This window comes from Strix aluco, chromosome 11 (assembly GCF_031877795.1).
Source record: "Strix aluco isolate bStrAlu1 chromosome 11, bStrAlu1.hap1, whole genome shotgun sequence".
Classification (NCBI taxonomy): domain Eukaryota; kingdom Metazoa; phylum Chordata; class Aves; order Strigiformes; family Strigidae; genus Strix; species Strix aluco.
The window spans coordinates 5865537-5885497 of NC_133941.1; the positions used below are offsets into that span (position 1 = coordinate 5865537).

General features: G+C 43.3%; 2 protein-coding genes across 3 annotated transcripts in view; both read left to right on the forward strand.

Moving 5' to 3' along the window:
- The window catches only part of SYNPR (synaptoporin), a 110834-nt gene extending 101216 nt beyond the window's left edge, over positions 1-9618 (forward strand). For both annotated transcript variants that reach the window (XM_074835834.1, XM_074835835.1), the window contains 2 exons: positions 6818-7009; positions 7757-9618. In XM_074835834.1, the coding sequence (XP_074691935.1) occupies positions 6818-7009; positions 7757-8023 (459 nt within the window). In that variant the 3' untranslated portion in view covers positions 8024-9618. The remainder of the gene's footprint in view (positions 1-6817; positions 7010-7756) is intronic.
- Positions 9619-16065: 6447 nt separating this feature from the next.
- Positions 16066-19652, forward strand: SNTN (sentan, cilia apical structure protein). The gene is made up of 4 exons (XM_074836128.1): positions 16066-16175; positions 16806-16840; positions 17608-17747; positions 19241-19652. The coding sequence occupies exons 1-4, from the start codon at positions 16066-16068 to the stop codon at positions 19397-19399; spliced, it is 444 nt and encodes a 147-aa protein (XP_074692229.1). The 3' UTR covers positions 19400-19652.
- Positions 19653-19961: the final 309 nt, after the last annotated feature.

Below are 19961 nucleotides of genomic sequence, written 5' to 3' on the forward strand. Positions count from 1 at the left end.
TTTTAAAAAACCCCTTGCACAGACAGTGAGAGTACCACGAATGCATTACCAACTTGCAGCAGCCTGACTGAATGCAGGATATATGATTATAAAGAATTTAATGACCACTAAGTCACGTGAAACTTGCAGAGAAAATTTCAGTCACAGATGTTTCACGTTTACCTTGTTTATACAGATATAGGGAAACCCGACTGCATGTGCTGAGATCTCAGCAAACCATCACTTTAACTGTGGAAAAATATTTTAACGTTCAGTGTGAAGTGAGACATCATGGAAAGGAAATATTTCCAGTAGGAGAAGCCGTTAACTCCCTCCACAGCTGTTTGAATGGCACCAGTATGTTTTATTCACTGTGCAGTGAGCCATGTCTGTTGCTAACGTTGTCTGTCAGGTTTTTGGGGATAAAAATCTTCCTTTTGGTCACACAGGGCTCTGGTTGTGTTACTCATCTGCGGTGGAGGTGGGAGTCACCCCTTCCCACGGGCCTGGCAGCAGTGAGCCCTTGTGTGCCCTCTGCTTGTCTCACTGGCTCCATGGAGAGATTGTTTGGGGGGGTTCATACTAAATAGATTAACCTCAGAGACGACCTTGGGTTCCCAATTCCTAAAGGAACAAGGAGCAATTTACCTGGGATTATATACCTAATAGATATGTGCCATGTGTTTCTGAGCGCTGCAAACCGCAGCTGTGATTTTAATTTCGTTGCAAACTCCTGCCCGATGCACATGTACAGCGAGGAGCTGGGGGCTCGCCTCGGCGGTTACAACGAGTGCAAGACAGTTTCTCAGATGACTGATTAGTGCTCAAGAGCCAGAAATATTTTAAAGAAAATAATTGGAGCTGGTGACTTAGATTTTAAGGAATGCAATGTACAAAATCTCACCAGTTTTCAGCATATCTGCATCTCTCAAACCAACCTAAGCTGGTTTCCACTCATGTAACACCACATACCCCGGGGAGGCATTGCTGATTTGCAATGAGAGCAGAGATGAGCTGCACCCTGGGACTGCCTAGCACCTCTGTCTCAGTGCCCTGCTTCAGATCTATACGTTTGCAGCTGCTTGCAAGCAGAGAGTAACTGACCCAACAGTTAGTCCTGGCCTGAAGTTTTAGGGGATCAGGGGTAGATGCTTCCATATATCTCTGGAGTAGGAAAATAAAGGAAAGAATAGTCATGGTCGATGCGTATCAGTACCCATCACTCAGACTTCTTACTTTTCCCATAGTTTCTATACCCCATATGTACTCCATTTAAAACCCACGCTCTGACAACTCTGTCTCTATGTGCCTTCAGGTTTGTCTTTGGGAGGTTATGGATTGGCCATGAAAAAACACATGCATTCATGTATAAACGTAAATCACTTTCTTAGTATTCCAGTCAATTAATATAAAAGTATAAAATTATTTAGCCAAGAAAAGTGACTGACATAGCCCTGAAAAGAGATATTTCATTTTTATAGTGATTACTTTACAATCTCATTCTCACAGTGCATAAAGATGCTTACATGTAAGATGAGATCATACCTTCACATCTGGAGTCCTGTGAATAATCACACTAGGCAGAAAGGCATTTGGTTCTTTACATATGTTGTGGACCAAGTGAGTTGAGTGCAGTCCTAGTCTGCTCTTTGGAAATGGCTTTGATTAAGTATGTTTTATTTCCTCCCTTTGTTCAGCTTTCTAGAAAATAGATAGGAAAAGAATAAAGAGCCATCTGTAAAAACAAAGACTGAATCCTTTGCAGTTAAAAAATGAAATTATGAATAACCTGAATAATTCTTTGCATTTCAAAGAGCTGTTTCAGCCTGCTGTGGTCATTTCCTTTTTGAAACACAAGCCAAGGTGATGCTGTACACGCTGGTGCCTCCCAAAGGGCTCTGCCCGACCCGGCCAGAAGCAAGCTTGCAAGGCCATACACCATTGCAAGAAGTGTGTAATTCTTTCAAAGCTTCATTCAGCAGAAAATATGGAGTGGGACCTTGTTCAAACCAAAAAAGAGCTAAAATACCACTGTAGGTAGGTGTTTGCTGCCTGCAGCAACCTGCTGTTGGCTACTTTCCCGGGCTATGGCTTTTACTGGGGTGGCTCTTGAATTTTTAGGTCAGTTGTGATGGTGAAAGCAAATCCTCGGAGCGGTTTGCCCCTCTTGGGTAAAGAAATCTCCCTCTGCTCCTGTATGGCTGTCCATGGAACCCTGCTGGGCTAGACAGGCTCTGGCTGGGAGGGTTTGTAGGCTTCAGCATTTGAAGAGTTGCTCCCTTGTATGCTGTAAATGTATGAGAGGGTTTTGTCGAATGAAAAGGTTTTGTAGCGTGAGCATCTGAGGACGGAAACGCTTGCAGAGAGGCACTGAAAGCCCTGTGTGGAAGCCAGATATGGGGCCAGCAGCTGTGGTTCAGCGAGGGAGGAGAGAGGGGAGCGCAAGCGTGGAAGGGATGCCAGGTGCCCTCCGGCCAGGCCAGAGCTGAGGTTTTGCATGGCTTCAAACTTAACAGCCCGGGGCCATGTCCTGGTTTCTGCTGGGATAGAGTTAATTCTCATTTAGTAGCTCGTACAGTGTATTTTGGATTTAGTGTGGGAATAACACTGAATACATGCTGATGTTTTAGTTGTTAAGTAGTGCTTATCCTAAGTTTCAGTTTCCCATGCTGTGCCAGCAAGCAGGTGCACAAGAAGCTGGGAGGGAGCATGGCCAGGACAGCTGACCCAAGATAGCCAAAGGGCTGTTCCATACCACAGAACATCATGACCAGTATATAAACTGGGGAGAGTTGGCTAGGGGGTGGATCACTGCCTGGGGACTGTCAGAGCATCGGTCAGCAGGTGGTGAGCAATTGCATTGTGCATCACTTGTTTTGGGTTTTTTTTTTCCCTTTAGTTTTATTTCTCTTGCTTTTTTGTATCCCTTTTCATTACAATTATTATTGTGGCTTTTATTATCATTATTATAGTTATTTTACTTATTAAACTGTTCTTATCTCAGCCCATGAGTTTTACTTTTTTTTTTTTAATCGTCCTCCCCATCCCACTGTGGGGGGAAGAAGTAAGCAAGTGGCTGCGTGGTGCTTAGTTGCCAGCTGGGCCTAAACCATGACAGGCCGACGTGCCAAACTTAGACCACAGTGGCTGGGAGGGAGAGCAGGGGACCGAGTGCATGCAGGGACATGTGTTACAGAGTTCTGGGGGTTGCTGAAGCCACCGACCACCTCAGAGCAGACGAAATGTGTCCCCTTTCCCAAGCGAACAAGCAGCTTCTGCAGATGCTTTCAGCTGTGTGAGATTGCGCTGGACACTGGGGGATCCAAAACTGCGCTCAGGAGACTTAAGTGACTGTAAGTGACTGCCTCTCCAAAGATGGGCATTTTGCAAAAGCCAGTAGCTTGATAGCAATGAGAAATGTTTCAGTTACCATGAAAAGAAAAGGCATTCACAGTTCTATTCTAAACCATAAAATATATAAAATTGTTCCAAGTATGCATTTTTGGCAAACTCAGTAATAGCAAACTTCAACTTGAAAAAGGCAGCAAGAATTTTTTTTTTTTTTTGTTACACATACTTCAGGCTCTTAAAAACTCCCTCCTTGGATATTCAGCATATTTTAAATCTTGTTTTCTGCTTTCTCCTACACGTTCCTATTTTGCCTCCTTCCCAAAGGCACCTGTAGGCAGACCAAAGTATCTCAGCTGAGATCTGAGAAAGAAACTTTGCAATTAGGAGTATAGCGTAACCATACAACAATACACACCGAAGAGATCTGTAGACACCATTTCAAGAGAGCAACTACAAAAATTACTTTGTTCCAAAGGAAAAAAAAAACAACCACCCATGCTATGAGGATATTAAACATTCAAATGCAAGCTTTGTTTTAGTATGCAGACACTCTGGCTTTAATTACCAAGGAGAAATTCCCCAGATAGACATTAAGCCACAGAACAGCTTAGCTTGAAATTCACTTTTATTTTCAGCATGTCATTATCTTGTAACTCTGTTCCACACAGAGCTGTGAAAATGTTCAGCCAGAAATCCAAACCCACTTGAAAACAAGAGAGGTTCAAGTTCCAGCCAAAGCTGAAGGTTAACAAAGATTCAAAATAAATAGGGAGACGCAAGTTTGCTCTAGTCGTATATTTTGCTCCTTGCACAGCACAGAGGAGATGGAACAAATCCTCCAAGTGCCCGATTCTGGCAACGTAGCCTTGGTGAGAGCACCTGCTGAAAAAATCCTGGTATTTCATTAGTGTTTCTGTCCTATCTTCTTGACAAGCTGTTGGCCGGCTGGTGGATGGGCTGCATGGTTTCTTCTCTGAGTCCCACTGTGCGACCTTTCCCTTTTCTGGCACCCAGCCAGGCTTTACAGTTTTGGGGGAATTCCTGTATAAAAGGGATGATCCCAGGAGTAGGGAGCCTTTCCACAAGGCTCTGATCTGCTCTCAGATAGGGGAATTTGTGCCAGAGAGGAGAGGATTGGGCAGGGTTAGGCTTGTGTGGATGCCCTGGTACAGGGGAGGAGAGGAAATCAGCAGAAGGCTGGAGGATGGGGTGAGATGGAGAAGACCTGACCTGAGAAATAACATAAAATACTTAGTAGTCCCTTCAGGACCATCCTCTCAACTGCAAAGTGCTATTGGATGTTCCTAGCAGTGCTTTGTAGCTCAAGACATGAGCTACCAGCAGTTAGAGTGAGGGACTCTTGCAGATTGCAGACATTTGTGCCACGAGTTGTGCAAATGCCTCAGCAACACGGGGTCAGGATCTGCAAGCTTGATAGCAGGTCTGAACCCCTGCTGCTGTCACCTGCTTGAAGAACTTTTCTCACTTTCAAAAATTCCCTCTTAGCATGTTCAAGCTCCTACACTGTGTTAGTTTTGGTCAGTTTGCTTCAAATTTCTACCTGCTGTTATACACTTATTTTATTGTTATTGCCAATGCACTGATTGCAGAGCTTGATCCAGCTTGCAAAGTCTAAGAGTATGGTGGCCCTGAGAGAGAATTCTTGTTATATAAAAAATGTATTCCCTCAAACTCTCATGTGTCCCCATCTGTTGTGTCAATCGGAACCTATATGGGTGCTTGGCATCCAGGTAGATAACATGTCAAGCCTCATAGCAAATGAAGAGCGTATCCTATCACAGTCCACAGCTCAGTGAATATCTGGTGTTTCTACTAGTTGGAATTCTTAGGAAATGTTTGCAATTGAACTGTTGCCTCTAGGAGTCCATTTCTCATTCAGTTACTGCTAGGACGTATAAGATACAATAATTTTGCTGGAAGTCTCCCTAAGAAGAAATTTTACTCTGGGCTATATGCCTCTGCCTACCCGGAGTCTCTTTGGGTGTTAAGATAGTTGTCAGCTCCTGGGCTTCACGCTCTTCAAGAGAGCCCATTTGGGCAGCGTGAAGGGAGGTCAGAGGAACTCAAAACTCAGTGGCAGACACGGGCCTGCAGAAAACAAATTGTGGCACTGTTAAAAGAGAAGGATGTATCCTTTGGGAAAGCATCCAAGCACAGTTAATTTAATCCCATCTGCGTGAGCAGAGAAATCCTTTGTTCATGGCTCACTTGTGTGGCTGGTTTATTGACTGGTGCCTTTTCCATTGTGACAGAGGCTTGTGTCCTCTGTCCCTGCGGTGCCACAGAGGGCTCCTTCCCCAAATGCCAGGTGTGCTTGCAGAAGACAAGAATGATGTTTCCTGGGGATCACTTATTTCTTTGGATAGCAACCCAAAACACTGTGTTCTTAATGAACGTTTTCTCTTCCTTCCATGTACACCTTTACTTTGTAAGGGGGAAGGGGAAACAGCCCCCATGGGAGGTGGGATATCAAGACGCAGCAATGCAGTTAGTGGTATGTTAGACTTTGGCACCTCTACCATCTGTTGTGGGCTGACAGATGGGATGAAATATGACAGCAGAAAGGCTCTTCTGTTTTAGCAAGACACAAGAAAGCTTGAAAAATCACACCTCCTCCCTCCTTTCCCCCCAAACCCACACAACAACAGTGTCACTTGGCCACTTGTTCTGGCTAAGACAAGGAGAAGTTTATGCCTGTGCGTGCTCCTGAGAGTCTTTCGAGGGAAAAGTGAGCAGAGTGGTTCAGAGCAGAGCTGCTCGGAGGTGCTGGATCCTGGAGGGACTGCCACCCTTGTCCCCTCTTTTCACATGGATGGAAATTAGGAGCAAATTCTTTACTGGGACAGAGAGGAGCTGAGGAGTCTCTGTGCTTAGCAAGTCTTGCTGTTTATTTGTTCGCTCGTGATAATTAGTGGCTGCACGGCTCGTGCAGCAGGGACATTTGGCCTTACCTGTAGCTGGTGAGAAAACTCCTCATCTGGTAGCCGAGGATTAGCCAGTTTCAGGTTCTCCCTGAGATGCTGCCGCAGATGGAAACGCTTCCTATCGGAAACCCACCCCAGCTGTCTGTAGGAGCACATGGGGTTAGAGCCAGCTCTCAGGAGGGCCCAGCTCCTTTCCAAGCATCTATATTTTTTAAATGATCCCAATTCATCAGCCAGGTGCTGTGAACAGCCACATTTCCAAGGCAGCTCGGCATCCTGGGTACTGGCCACATGCTTGTGGGAATCTGGCCTTGAGGTCGGAGATGCAAATGGCAGCCGAAGGGCTCTGCCCTGTTGGGCACATCAAGCACTTCTGAAAATTAGCTCTGTAGGTGATGACAGTAATCACAACCTTCCATGAAATAACAAGCTCTTGTTTTTTCTCTCCTCTGACGCAAGCTTTCAGTTTTCTGGTGATTTTTAATATTTTTTCTTCCCAATGGACACACCAGTATAATGCTTCTAACTAATTTGTCTTTTAGGATTTCATTGTGACAGTGGTCTTCTCATTCTTGTGGCTAGTGGGCTCATCTGCTTGGGCTAAAGGACTGTCAGATGTAAAGATTGCGACTGACCCAGACGAAGTGCTGTTACTGATGTCTGCCTGCAAGCATCAGTCCAACAAATGCTTGCCTGTTCACAGCCCTGTTATGTCAAGCCTCAACACTTCGGTTGTAAGTGACTTTGATTACTACTTTTCACCCTTACCTTGCAAACGTATTTTTGTCTCTTTTACCCGTGTATTGACCTAAATTGGCTGGTGTAAACCAGTTAGCTGAAATGATCTAATTGGAAGCACAATCTTGCTGCGGGGAAAGGCAGAGCGTGACTCATGACAGCAGCAGGATGAGCATGCAGGGTTGGGACGGGGAGAAAGCAGTGTCTGTCCAAGTGCATTGCTTGGCCTGTCTGCTTTTCAATTGCTCGTTGCAACGCTTTTGAAAAGGGGTCTGTATGCCCCTTTAGGAAGAAAAGGTTGTGTGCCTTATAGATTCCTTTAAAAATCCTCAGAAAAACAACATAAAATTGGTCTTCAGAATGTTTAAAAAAAAACTAAAGCAAACCCTCTAGGCCAGCTGACCCATTAATATCTCTTCTTAATTATTTTCTTTCAATTTTATCTTTCCACAGTTTCTTTAAACTAGATTATGTTTCCAAACAAACAAAAAAAAAATTGTTTTGACCTAAAAACTCAACTTTTTTTTGGAAACAAAAAGGAAAACAGATACCTTGTGAGCTACAGCTAAGGGAGAGGTATTTGGGAATTTGCTTCAAAGCTGAGAAAATTTTCCAGCAGGTTTTGGGAGAAGGATGGACTGGAAGCAGCTTTGACTTCTCCCAGGACCGTGCAGGTTCCATAACATTAGGCTGGGCTGTGAGACTGTGGCTGCCGGGTGACGAGCTCCTCTTCTCCCCACCAGGTCTTTGGCTTCTTGAACTTTATCCTCTGGGCAGGCAACATTTGGTTTGTGTTTAAGGAGACGGGCTGGCATTCCTCGGGCCAGCGGCATCCTCCAGACACCATGGAGAAGCAGTCCAGCAGCTACAACCAAGGTGGCTACAACCAAGACAGCTATGGGCCGGCCGGTGGCTACAACCAGCCAGGCTCCTATGGCCAGGTGGGTGAATATGGCCAGTCCCAGAGCTATGGCCAGAGTGGGCCAACCTCCTTCACTAATCAAATTTAGGGTTCACGCAGCACAAGCTCTTGTATCCCTCCCATGTAGAGAGTTTAACAGGTCTCAAGTTTCAGTGGCGTCAGATTTTTAAGGGTTTTACATAAATTAATACTACAACATGGTGTTTAATGTCCATCGAAGGTCTAAGCCTACCTCCTGAGGCAGATGTGAGGTGGCCAGTGGGCTGGAGTTGGCCTTTTTTTCCCTGATTAGCCAGATACAGGGGATATGCTCATCGCAGGTGATGACCTGGAGTCAGTGTTGTAGTATGTACTGTAGAGATAACTTTATGGTAGTTTTGTATGTGTTAAGATGGTAGAAGCATTTTGTAGCCTCAAGTCTGTAGTATTTAATATGCATAATATAATTGAATTTCCTTCTGCATTTTGGTGAAAAACAAAAGTGTTTTACTATTATTTCTACAGATTAATCTGTATATCCATGCATGTAACATTGCACCTAAATTTTCCAAACTGCCTGTCTGTGACTCTTCAAAGCATTTGTTTTGGTTATACCTTTTTGTTTCAGAAGATTTTACTATTATTTCAGTTAACTGAGTCATCCGTAATTTAGTGCATGGATAAGCAGTTTCATACTACCAAATGTCTGGACTGTGTAAATGGAACTTCTCAACTTCTGCCACTACGTTTTGTTAAATGTATGTTTAAAAGAAGTATGCATCTTTTATATATTTTGCAGAGTTGAATATATGGCTTACCCAAGTTCTGAATGCTTTGTAACTAAAATGTTTTTCCTTGAAATGGCATTCAGTAGTATATATAGTACCTGACTAATGTTTATTCCATTTAACTCAGCTAAGTATTCATTCTATAAATCACTATTTCTATGGATGTTTTGTGAATCTTTTAATGTGAGCTGTGGAGAATAAGGACCAAGTAACTGTGTTATATGTTTACAGAGGTATTTATTTAACTAAGATAACAGAGGTGCAGATATCAGTATATAAAACCATGTGAAAATGCCCTGTTGCTTAATATAGCAAAACATGAAAACCACATGTATTGTTGTAACCTTACAAAGCATAAATATTCCTTTATACCTTCTTATAATAAGAAAACCTTTCTATCCGTGTTGTTTCAAGATTGTTAGATACTGTTCTTTTCTGTCGCTGCTCTGAGCGCTAGCTTGGTGCTACTGGAGAATGTAACTGGATTGACCAAATAACCCAGGCTCAGAGGAACTCATCCTAAAATAGCCAAACTTGTAGCCTGTTCAGATTTCTCCCTGGGAAATTCAGCCCTTCCTCACTACAGCATATGGGATGCATTGACACAAACAAAAGCCTGAAGCACAATATACTAGTCAAAACTGATCATCTGCATTTCTAAATCAAAGTGTATCAGTATATAATCTTATTGTATGAGCTGTAATGTTGAAAGCATCTTAGCTTAAAACAGCTTAGTCTCTTCTATGATTGTTGTAACCAATCTATGGCTACTCGGTGGATGAATCTATATTGTGATATCTATTTGACCCTAATAAAGTTATTGCATACAATGCATGTTTTCAGAGTATGTTAATATTAAAATGTCACTGTGAAATAACTAAGATAACCATTAAAGATAAATATTCCTGTGCTTGACCTTACTGGTCATATTTTTACTGTTTTCCAACACTTTTTTGAGGATGTTTTTAATGTACTGTGGAGTTCGATACTTCTAGGGGCATTTGTCATTAAAGGTCAGTATCACAAGTTTAAAAAAAAAAATTAAAACTGTGTAATTTAATACCTACCTGCCTCTTTACCTCTCTTTCCACCTGTCAGTAGGACTAGCCTAGTACTGTGCTAACTATCCCAGTTCTGTGAATTGCTGAAAAGCCATGTTTGGGCTGTAGAGAGGACAAACCAGAATATCTAAATGTCCTAGTATTCCACATGAGAGCAAAATACAATTTTCTGGGTCAATGAAAAATTTTATTTTGGCTCTCAGTTCTTTTCTTCCTTGTTTTTTTGTTTTTTGGGTTTTGTTGGGGTTTTTTTGGGTTTTTTTTTTTTTAAGTTTGGAAAAAGATATAGGCAAGCCAGGAGAGTGAAATCTGTGTGTGACAAGGGATGGGGATGGATGTATACTCTTCATGCCCCCTCTCACAGACTCCTACTTCTCCCTTTTTTTTTTTTTTAAATCCACTTTGTTTGAGTTGATCAGGAATAACCAAGCGTGGTTCTTCTAAGCCTCTCCACTAGAAATAGAGTGTTTTGTGTCAACTAGCTTTCTGCTCATGAACTTTTCCACCCAGAGCAGCAGGGTCCCATTTCCAAGCTTTTCTATTCAATGCTAAGGGTTAGAATCTTGTTTTGCTGAGGTTTATTCCTGCATTTCAAACAAGCTGAAATTCTTGTGTAACCATGTGAGAACAGGAACTGCAGCTTTCAAACTCTCAGGAGTTGACACCCCTGGAGAAAGGGCAGTTTCTAATACAAGATTGGGAACAGAATTAAGATGATGATATATTATTTGCATAACTCCAAATCTAAGATATTCACATGAAGGGCAGAGCTGGTGGAAGAGTTGACAGAAGTAGGCACATTTTCATGAAAGATTTGCCCTTTGCTTTACCCGGTTGGCCAGATCTTCACAGGTATGTTAACTCCTTGCTGCCATGCAGAACTGTTGAGCTGGTTGTTATCCTTTGGGGACTATAGTCTTCACTGTGAATTAGGAGGGATGAAAAATCTCTTCATCTATAGCTTCTCAGATTAATATAGTATGGCAGCAGCAAAAGTGAAAACAAAAATGATGCATGCACTTGTCTGTGTTATATAAGAAGATGTATCTGACTGTTTCCTCTGTGTTCCTCTGGCTTCGAGTCTTATCACATCCTTTGACAATTGTTGAGAAATTGGAAGTTTATTTGATCTGGGAGTAGTGACTGTATAGCAAAGTATTGAGCAACAAGATGGAAAAGACTGTATTTGATGTTCCCTAGGTTTAAGACAAATACCTAAGTAAACTCGAGCATCTTCTGTGAAACTGCTGCTGGCAGACTGATTGCTTTCCTACTTCATCATTAGTGAGTATCTCTGCCAGTTAGTTAAATAACTAGGTCAGCCTGGTTCCTTGATCTTCTGTGCTGTCCCTCCTGTTTTCCCATGTGTTTCTCTTTATAGTTCATTTCTCAGCTACCCAAGACAGAAGCGTATTTGTATTATCAGGTGTAGAGCTGTGGAGGAGAGCCAGGTACCTCAGCGAGGATGGTGGGAGCGCAGGGTTTTCTCTCCAGGTGCCTCAGAGGCCAAGGAAGAGCCATGCTCACATGCTTCTTTAGGGTTTCCCCATTGCTCTTGACTGGGGAGGGGATGCACTTTGCAAAGCTGCAGCAACATACCCTCCGTGGGGAGGTGCTGGTGAGAGCAGGGAGCACGGCTCTGGGTACCCCGTGGCTCTGCAGCCTGCTTTGCTCCCTGTCCAGCACATTAAGGAGACAAGGATGAGTTTAGGTACAAATCCAGCCCACAGGGCTGTGACCTTACTTGACAGGGTATTTTTTATTGTGTGATACTTTCCCAATGACTGATCAAATCTCCTTCACCGTGGCTGTCGAGCTGCCCATAACAGAGCCCTGAGGATGGCCAGGACTTGGAGAAAGTTTGTGCTCCTGTTGCATGAATTCATATTGCAATTGCCTGACCTGATTAGGTTAATTATTTCCAATCTGTATATGCTCTCCATTTGAATGAGCAATTCAGGCTCTAGTCCTGAATTATTCTTCACTGAAACTCTGATGTACTGATGAAAAAGGCAGTCGCATGCAACACGCATTGCACCTGTCTATAGTCTGATCTTGACAATATCTCCAGAGTTTCACAGCTAATATTACAGACAAAGAACTACTGATTAAAAACTGCCATGTATTGTTTCATCCTTTTCTGAAAAACTTGTTCTCCTATTATGTCATATCATGTCATAAGCATTTAGTCCTCTGTCTACTAGTTTTAACCAGGTTTGAGTCAAAATCTTTATATATGTGAATGGATGGGCTACTTAGCTTATGCTCCCCCTGCCTTAACTATTCTTTTTCAGGATTTCTTTTTCTTTCGTCCTTCTACTAAGCCCAAGAGCTTTTCCTCCTGGAATTTTCTAAGAGCAGCAATAATCTGTATTTTAGTATTAATAGCTAGTGCTGATTATCCCATCATTTGTCAATGCCATACATCCTTAGTATGAAGATCTTAGCATTTCGATATGAAATTTTAATAGTTCAGTGGGGAGGCATCCCATTTGTTGCATTTAGCAACCAGTTTCTTTTCTTACATCTTTATCGTTGTGTCCTTAATAAGATTTTAGGTTTTTATGAATATAGCTGCATTTTTAAAGTCTAAATGTCCTATAATAAAACATTTCTCAGAGGAAAAATTATTTGGTAATAGTATTTTCAGGCTTCCCTCTGAAAATGAATACCGTACCAAAAATGTTGGGCTCATTCCTTATCCATTAGATTGTCACAGAAACCGGGGGAGCTGGGTGCCTGCACGCAGGGGATACCTGCAGCCACTCTGCTCCCTTGACAGGCCCCAGATGAGGCATATTTTGGCCAAAGTGCTGTACCACACCTGAAAAATGCCTGGACATGAGATGACAAATGATGTTTCCCTGCGGACAGACCAGTTCTAATAGCTTCTCTTAAATGACATTTTACCTGCTCCATCTCAGCAATGGAATTCATAAATATTTTAATCATTCGTGACCCCAGAGCTAAATTCCAGGCTGAGCTGAGTTATCGCCCGTGTGTGCAGTAGTTGGGGAGACGGGCTGACTCCCAGCCAGGGTATCCTCCTCACCCCAACCCCTGCACAGACCCACTGAGCATGCCCTGTGGGGCAGCGTTTTGCATCCCCCGGGTGAGTGCTGGTCACAGCTTAATTATCAGGCACTGGTCATCAAACTGTGCCCAGCCCAACTGATGCAGATAAATACTGGTGCAGATTTCACCCTTGAGTAAAATCAAATTGACTATAAAGAGATGTTTTCAAAAAATGGTGATGGCCAAGAGGCAAATGTTCCTGGGACACACAGAACATCACTTAGGCCATCCCAGCACAGATGGAAGCAGCAGCAGCAGTATGCAGCCAAAAAGACACAGTGATGGAGAAACAAATGAGAGGAAACGCTCACTCTGTGATTTTATTTATCCTCTACATTCCCTACCTCTTGGAATAAATGCAGAGGTTCAGGTTTCAGGATGTTTAGCAGTATGTTAGCAAGGGTAAACCAGCTACTGGTGAGCAGGAGCCAGTTTGGCTCTGTGACCAGAGGGGTACAGTGGCCATTAGTTAACTTACATTTATGCGAAGTAGACCTCTTGTTGCAGCAGCTATCAATCCCTTGAGCTGGTTAAATCCCCATTAACCTGTGCTGGATTGTGTCTCCTCTTTGCATGCCACCGTGCAGAAGAGGAGGAGAAGGTCCTTCCCCAGCGGGGCTGAGCCCGCTTGCCCATGGCACACCACAGGTTGTGGCTGGTGTTGAGAGACCAACTGCAGCGAGCACGTTAGACCTGCTGCTTCTGTTAGCTTTTCACACATTAAGTAATTGATTTCAAAGGGATGGAGCAAGAAGAAAATAGTATTAGGCTGTGGCAGCCAGTTCTGCTTTGGGTTAAGATGGAGTGGAGGGCTTCTCAGTCTTGGCTCTTTGGAAAAAACCACATGTATCATGTAAGATCAAAATGACCATATTCTGATCACAAAGAAATCAAGCAATTACCTCCCTGGGTTAGCAGCATGTCTGCAGCTGCTGAAGGGTTCGCTGAAGAAATGAAATCTGAGTGGCTAATGGTGTGAAGGCACCTTTGGTTTTAGGTATTCCCTTGTCCCTGCCCAACGCGGGCATGCCCACACCTGCCCCTGCTGAGTGTCACAGGGTCATCTCCAGGGGAGCCAGGGCTCCATCACACACAAATGTTTCACAACATGTCTTCTTGAATTGCAGAAAGTACTTTTAAAAGGATGGGAAAACTCTGGGAAAATACCAAAAGTGAAGTGGAGACTCTGGCTTTTTGCAGCGGTAATTATTTTAAGTGAACTGCCTGTAAAGATTTTGCAGTTTTAAGTGTTGGCTTGTGTATTTTGTGCAGGCAATATTGTTAACGTGTGAAACATGCTAAAAATTGACCAATAAAAGCACCTGGATATTTCAAACATAAATAGTGTGTATCAAAATAGATACAGAGCAGATGGCCTGGCTCCCTGCACACCTTGCTGACCAGAATACTCAAGCAACACGTACAGCCAAAATCTTGCTGTCTTCAAAGCTGATCACCTGCAAAGACAAGGGTTATCCTCATGCTACCCTTTATCTGCTAGGCACTAACGCTCCTGCACATGCTAACTAGTATGTATTTCCTAGAGGGATGATGTACCCCAGGCTTGCTTGAACTTGTTACTACCCCAGCAAAGTAAATCACCTGTTCTAGAGCTCAGGCTCTCAAAAGTCAGTTAGATTAAAAAAACTGCGAGCTGAAATCTGATCTACGGTGGAAAGAGCCCAAAACACAGGGGGCTGGGTTTGCCAGCCAGCTCACAGCACTGCCTGTAGCTGATAAACATGCAACAGAGTCTGTTGCTCACTCTCATTTTTACCTTGGACACTAAGACCAAACATTACCATTTTGCAGATTAACCGGGATGTAAGGCTTTTCATGCCTTGTTGTATGGTTCAACAGATGTGAAAGGGAATTATCACTTCAACATGATATCAAGACTCTTTTTTTTTAGCTGATGGCAGATTACTAAGCCTGAATTCTTGTTTAATTTTAGTGTGTTAATTGATGGGATAATGAGCATTGATTATATGTGTTTTGGCTGCGTCATTGCAATTACAGGCTCTGTTTTATTCATGAGCCAGTCCTAAAGAACGCACTAGAGATCTAAGACAGCTTAAACCTCTCAGAAAAAGGCTCTGAATTGTTTGAGTAATGACACTCTTAGATGGAAAATTAAAGGTTCTCTTTTCCCATGCTTTTTAAGATAATTAAAATCCAGGAACAGTAAGGTGGTGAACATCCTTATTCATTAGCCTTCAGTAATTTAGCTTCTACTAAATGAGGAAAACATTTTAATTCTCTAGGCCATCTGTTGCAGTCTCCTTTGCATGTCCTGTTACATAAAGTCTCATCCTGGATAGTTTTAACATCAGTGTTGTATCCTTTCACCAGGAATGATGAGCTGGATGAGGTAGTTGAAGTCACTACCTATTAACAGACCACCCTGGGATTGAAATGGCCACTTGGTCTTTTAAACTGAAGTTATCCTGTCTAGACACCTCTAGGCAAATGATCCGCAGAAAGGAGACCATGCACAGAGATAGGCAGCATGACAAGCTGTGTGTTTTCTAATAGCGATATCCATGCCAATAAATAACAAAGTTCATCGGAGCCCTTCCAGTGCCTCTAACGTGCGACTGCTCTGCCATATGGCTCCGTGCTGCTTTTGGAAGCAGGCAGTATCCGTTTGGGTAGAAACCGAAGCAGAGGCTCTGTGCTGGATGCTGCTTTGCAAGTGGTTTGGAGGAAGAACAGGTCTCTTTGCTCTGCACCGGGGGAATAAATATTAGAGCAGCAGCTTGCTCACCGAGGATAAATGCTGGGTCAGGATTTAGGAAACGCTTGGTTTCTGACTCTGTCTACAGAACAACTCACTTTATAGCTTGGGGCAAGTTACATCAGCTCACGCTAGAAAGGTTTCCCATTAAAATGATAATGTATATAGCTGAATGGATTCAGTGTCTTAGTTATTCCTGACGCAAAGTTACATCCCTACAAATCTAAGAGGATTCAGGCTCCACTAGTTTGGTTCATTTCTGTCAAATTCTCACATAAAATAAAAGCCACGCTACTTGCCAACCCAGCAGTGCTGCCTTACAAGGGCTGCTTCAGACAGATGTATTTAGCTGGCTCCATGATCACCAGGTAGCATTTACATTATTGATAGGGCATGGCTGCAAGCAGGCTGCTTTCACAGGGCAGAGCTTGAATTCACCTGTTTGCTATTACTTGAGTTGCTTAGAGATCACAAACACCCCAGCCTCGAGATGTGTGGCTGCAGAGCAAGCGTGCCCAGCACGAAGCAATACTCGGTCAATCAGCCAGCTCCTGCTTCCACCAAAAAAAGCCCTTTGGCTGCAGGAGGCATGCCCAAGCGGTAAGTCATCGCTTTGTTCTTTGCATCTCTGGTGATCTGCCATTTGTCTTGAAATTTGTTATCTGGATGTATTTGTCTCTATCACAAGCAAACTCTTCTGCTGTGTGTTGGCTGCTCTGTAATTAGTTTCCAGCACTTTAGCAAAAGTAAGAAGGCTTTAAGTTTTAATAGAAAATAGGGAGGTGCTTCTCACAGATGTGAGTCCTGCTGAAAATACAAGCTATGTGTCTGCTCCAAACTGGGAGCACTGGTGAATGGGGGATGACAGACCCCTCTGCACTTCCCTCGGGGTGGTCTTAAAACTGAGAAACCTCTGGAGCTCTTTCATGTTCTGAAGAAATTACTTGAAGGATGTTGCAATGCCCCTTTCTTAAAATTATTTAATAAGCACCTTCAGTAACAACTCCATGCTACTTGCTTAGGTGAAGAATTAGGACCTGTGTGATGTTATGTGCTGCTTGTAAAGGTCATTTTCCTTCCCACTGAAGGAAAGCTAGTCTCCCTTGGGAAGCCCTGAGTTCCTGGGAGATTAAATGAAACAGAAATGAGCAAACTCACTCATGGAGAAACTATATATACCCACATAATTCACCAGGTGATAACTGTGCCTCTCTTCTCTCTCACTACCAGCATACCTATAGCCAAGCAGCTGGCATCAATAAAAGGTAAGGAGACCCATTTTTTGCCCCTTGGGGGTTCAGATCTTCCAAGGCTATAGCCCAAGTGCAGTAAACCCTCGTGATTTAGCAGAGCTGTGGAGGGTGTGCAGACCCTTGTCTGGTGTAAGATGAGAGGGTCCCGTAGGTCCCTTTACAACATGCTCCTGTGTTGATCCATGTCTCCTCTTCTGTGTGCTTTTGTGTTAAAAATCACAACCCAAATCATCTGTGGTACCTGATGCTAACTGAGGGCTATGAGTGTACATCTTTGGGATGTGGTTTAGGAGTGGGGGTAATGAATCCATCCGGTAGAGAGTAATGCTGAAGTGCAGCGCTGATGGTCAGACACAAGCATTTCTGTTCAGTCAGGCTTCCCAAATGGGCCATGTTTTCCCTGATATGGGATCCTGGGAGTCCAAATGCACCCAGGAGATGGCCAGCATGGCCTGGCTTCATAGTGTGGCAGATCCTTGCTGGATGCCCAGGGTGGGGATAGACCAGATGGTCCTCACACATCACCCTGTATTACTGCCACAGCTCTGATCAAAAGCTTCCTTTTGGGGTGTGTTTCCATGGGAGGTGAGGCATGTTGCTGGCCCACTCCAAATAAAATCTGGGCCAGGTCCTCTGTGGGTATAAACAGTTTCAGTCTCATTAACTTTAATGAAACTACACAGATTTCCACCCACTCAGGGTGGTTCTGATGGACTCCTTTCAATTATATCTCAAATGCCACTTTTTTCCGATAGACTGATAACTTCCCCCCCCCCCAGCTCTAGGAAAAGGCTCAGAACTTGAAAAAGCTTTTGCTACAGCGGCTCTGGTGTATAACAACTCTGCTGATCCCGAGGGCAAGCTCAGCAAAGCTGAAACCAAAAGCTTGCTGCAAACCCAGTTTTGGGGTTTCATACAGGTGAGGGGGTTTGGGTGAGTGGGTGGCACTGGGCTGGCACTGGTTGGGTGCTTTGGGTGCAGGAATGGCACTTCGGGCTCTGTCCTGCAGCTGGGCAGGCATCGGTCCATAGGGTAATCTCAAGTGAGACTTTAGTGACTTGGTACAAACATCTTCAGTGAATTAGTTGCTTTATGTTGAGCCTGTGTCTAACACAGGACTAGAGGAGCAGGGACAGCAATAAACCATGGTTGATGTGTCTGCTTGCACTTTTTTAAAGAAAATAAGGAGGGGGGAAACAAATAAACAACCAAAACCCCTCAGACAATGACAAGAGGCTGTATTTATGGAGAGGAGAAACCCATTGCATTTAATGAGGCGTTTGGTAGTTTGCCACAGCACTGACCCAGTGCCAGGAGAGCCAGCCCTGTGCCGCAGGGCCACATGCAGTGGAGTCACTGGTGGGGCCACTGGGAGAAAGGGGTCAGAAAGCACCTCTCCACTGGGCGCCCACCCAGGGTGTCAGCGGCAGCTGGGTATGGTGAATATATCAGCACTTGTGGCTATAAACCTCTTGCAGGGTTTTTTTTCCCCTCCCTAAATAAAAACACACAAACAAAAAGACCCCCCAACAAAAGAGTTTTATCAAGTGGTACTAAAAACTATGTAGGACTGGTAAAAAGAGTTCAACTAAGTAAATGAGAGAGATGTTTAGGAGTAAAGACATTCTTAACAAGACCTCTGCTTCTAAGAATAACAAAATCACATGACTAGTTGGGGAGGGGGAATTAGTACCAAATTAGAAACTAGGCACCTTATGGAAAAGGACTTGGAAATATCAATAGTCAATCAAATTTGGAATCATGAGATGTTTTGAAGATTATTAAGCTAAAAAAAATATCCTGGAACTCTTTTTTTTTTTTTTTTTTTTTTTAATAAAGAAATATGAATAACAGACATGATATGTAATTTTAATAATCCCTCCCATTCCAACAATAATGTCCAACAGGACAGAGAATAGTAGCTACTGAAGTTATGTCTGTAAAATCAACAGTTTCTGGGACCTTCACAATATGTATTTGAAGACCTGTCTTGAATATTAAAGTTAAAAGGGTAGGTTGGTTGGTTGTTTCCTCTCTCGGTTTTATCAAGACACAGGACTGCATTATTTTCCAGCAGTTACCAGCTACTTGTTATCATCACTGCCAGATTTTCAGTTACGATTAGGTGTCTTTTTTTAAAAGATGTGTTCTGGATTCAGGTGGAAGCTTTGGGGACTGGTTGTTCTCCTGTCTGATTGTAATAATATGATTGTAATAATATTTCTGTTTGAGTTTCTTGGGATAGCTTTAGAAAACCTAATATGAATGTGGACATAAAAACCTGAATGGGAAGATAGAAATATACATGAGTTTTTACACAGGTGTCTCTTTTTTTTTATGATGCAATAAAAAAGGAATTTCATGCTTAATCTTTTTTTTTTTTTTTTTTTTTTCATTTAAAATTCTCCATAGGGCCAAGAAAACAAACCAAAATACCAGGAAATAATTTCTGCCCTGGATGAGGAGTCAGAGAACAAAATTGATTTTGAAGATTTCATGATCTTGTTAGTCAGTCTCACTCTAATGTCTGACCTGCTGCAGGAGATCAAAAATGTGAAAACCACAAAATGATCAGTGCTTTTAAAGAAGAAATGGCTCGGCACTTTATAAGGAAAGCAGGAGTGAACCACACACAGAGATAACACCAAGTGCCTGGATACCCTGTGCTGGTCCCTTTTAAATGGAATAAATACTTGTACAAACCTGACTGAACTCACTCCTCTGTAGAAACGATACATAGAGTGAAATATTGATGCTCAGGGCTTTGTGTCCACTACATACGTGCTTGGGGAGGGTATGCTGGCTGGCTCTTTTTGGGTCCCCAGGCCCCAACACCAGTTAGTGGATGGGTGCAGCCCCCAGCCTAGCTTAATGCCAGGGAAAGGCAGCCCATGCTCTCACAGATTTCTCCATCCTCTCCCTCACCACTGCGGGGACATGATGGGGAGACCGCTGCAAAAATGTGCAGCCCCATCTCTTCAGGGCAGCAGCATGCATGGCAGGGCTGGTCAGCTCCCCAGGGCTCTCCCAGTTACCCCAGCATGCTTCAGCCCCCAGCAGTGATACCAGTGATGGATTTCACAATTGGCAGCGACTGCAAAATCTGTTGCAGCCTTCAGTAAACATTGACTTT

Coding starts and splice junctions, on each gene's coding strand:
- SNTN (XM_074836128.1), top strand. CDS start 16,066: ATGTGTGGCTGCAGAGCAAGCGTGCCCAGCACGAAGCAATACTCGGTC. Junction 16,176..16,805: donor GCAGGAGGCATGCCCAAGCG/GTAAGTCATCGC, acceptor TCTCACTACCAG/CATACCTATAGCCAAGCAGC. Junction 16,841..17,607: donor GCAGCTGGCATCAATAAAAG/GTAAGGAGACCC, acceptor CCCCCCCCCCAG/CTCTAGGAAAAGGCTCAGAA.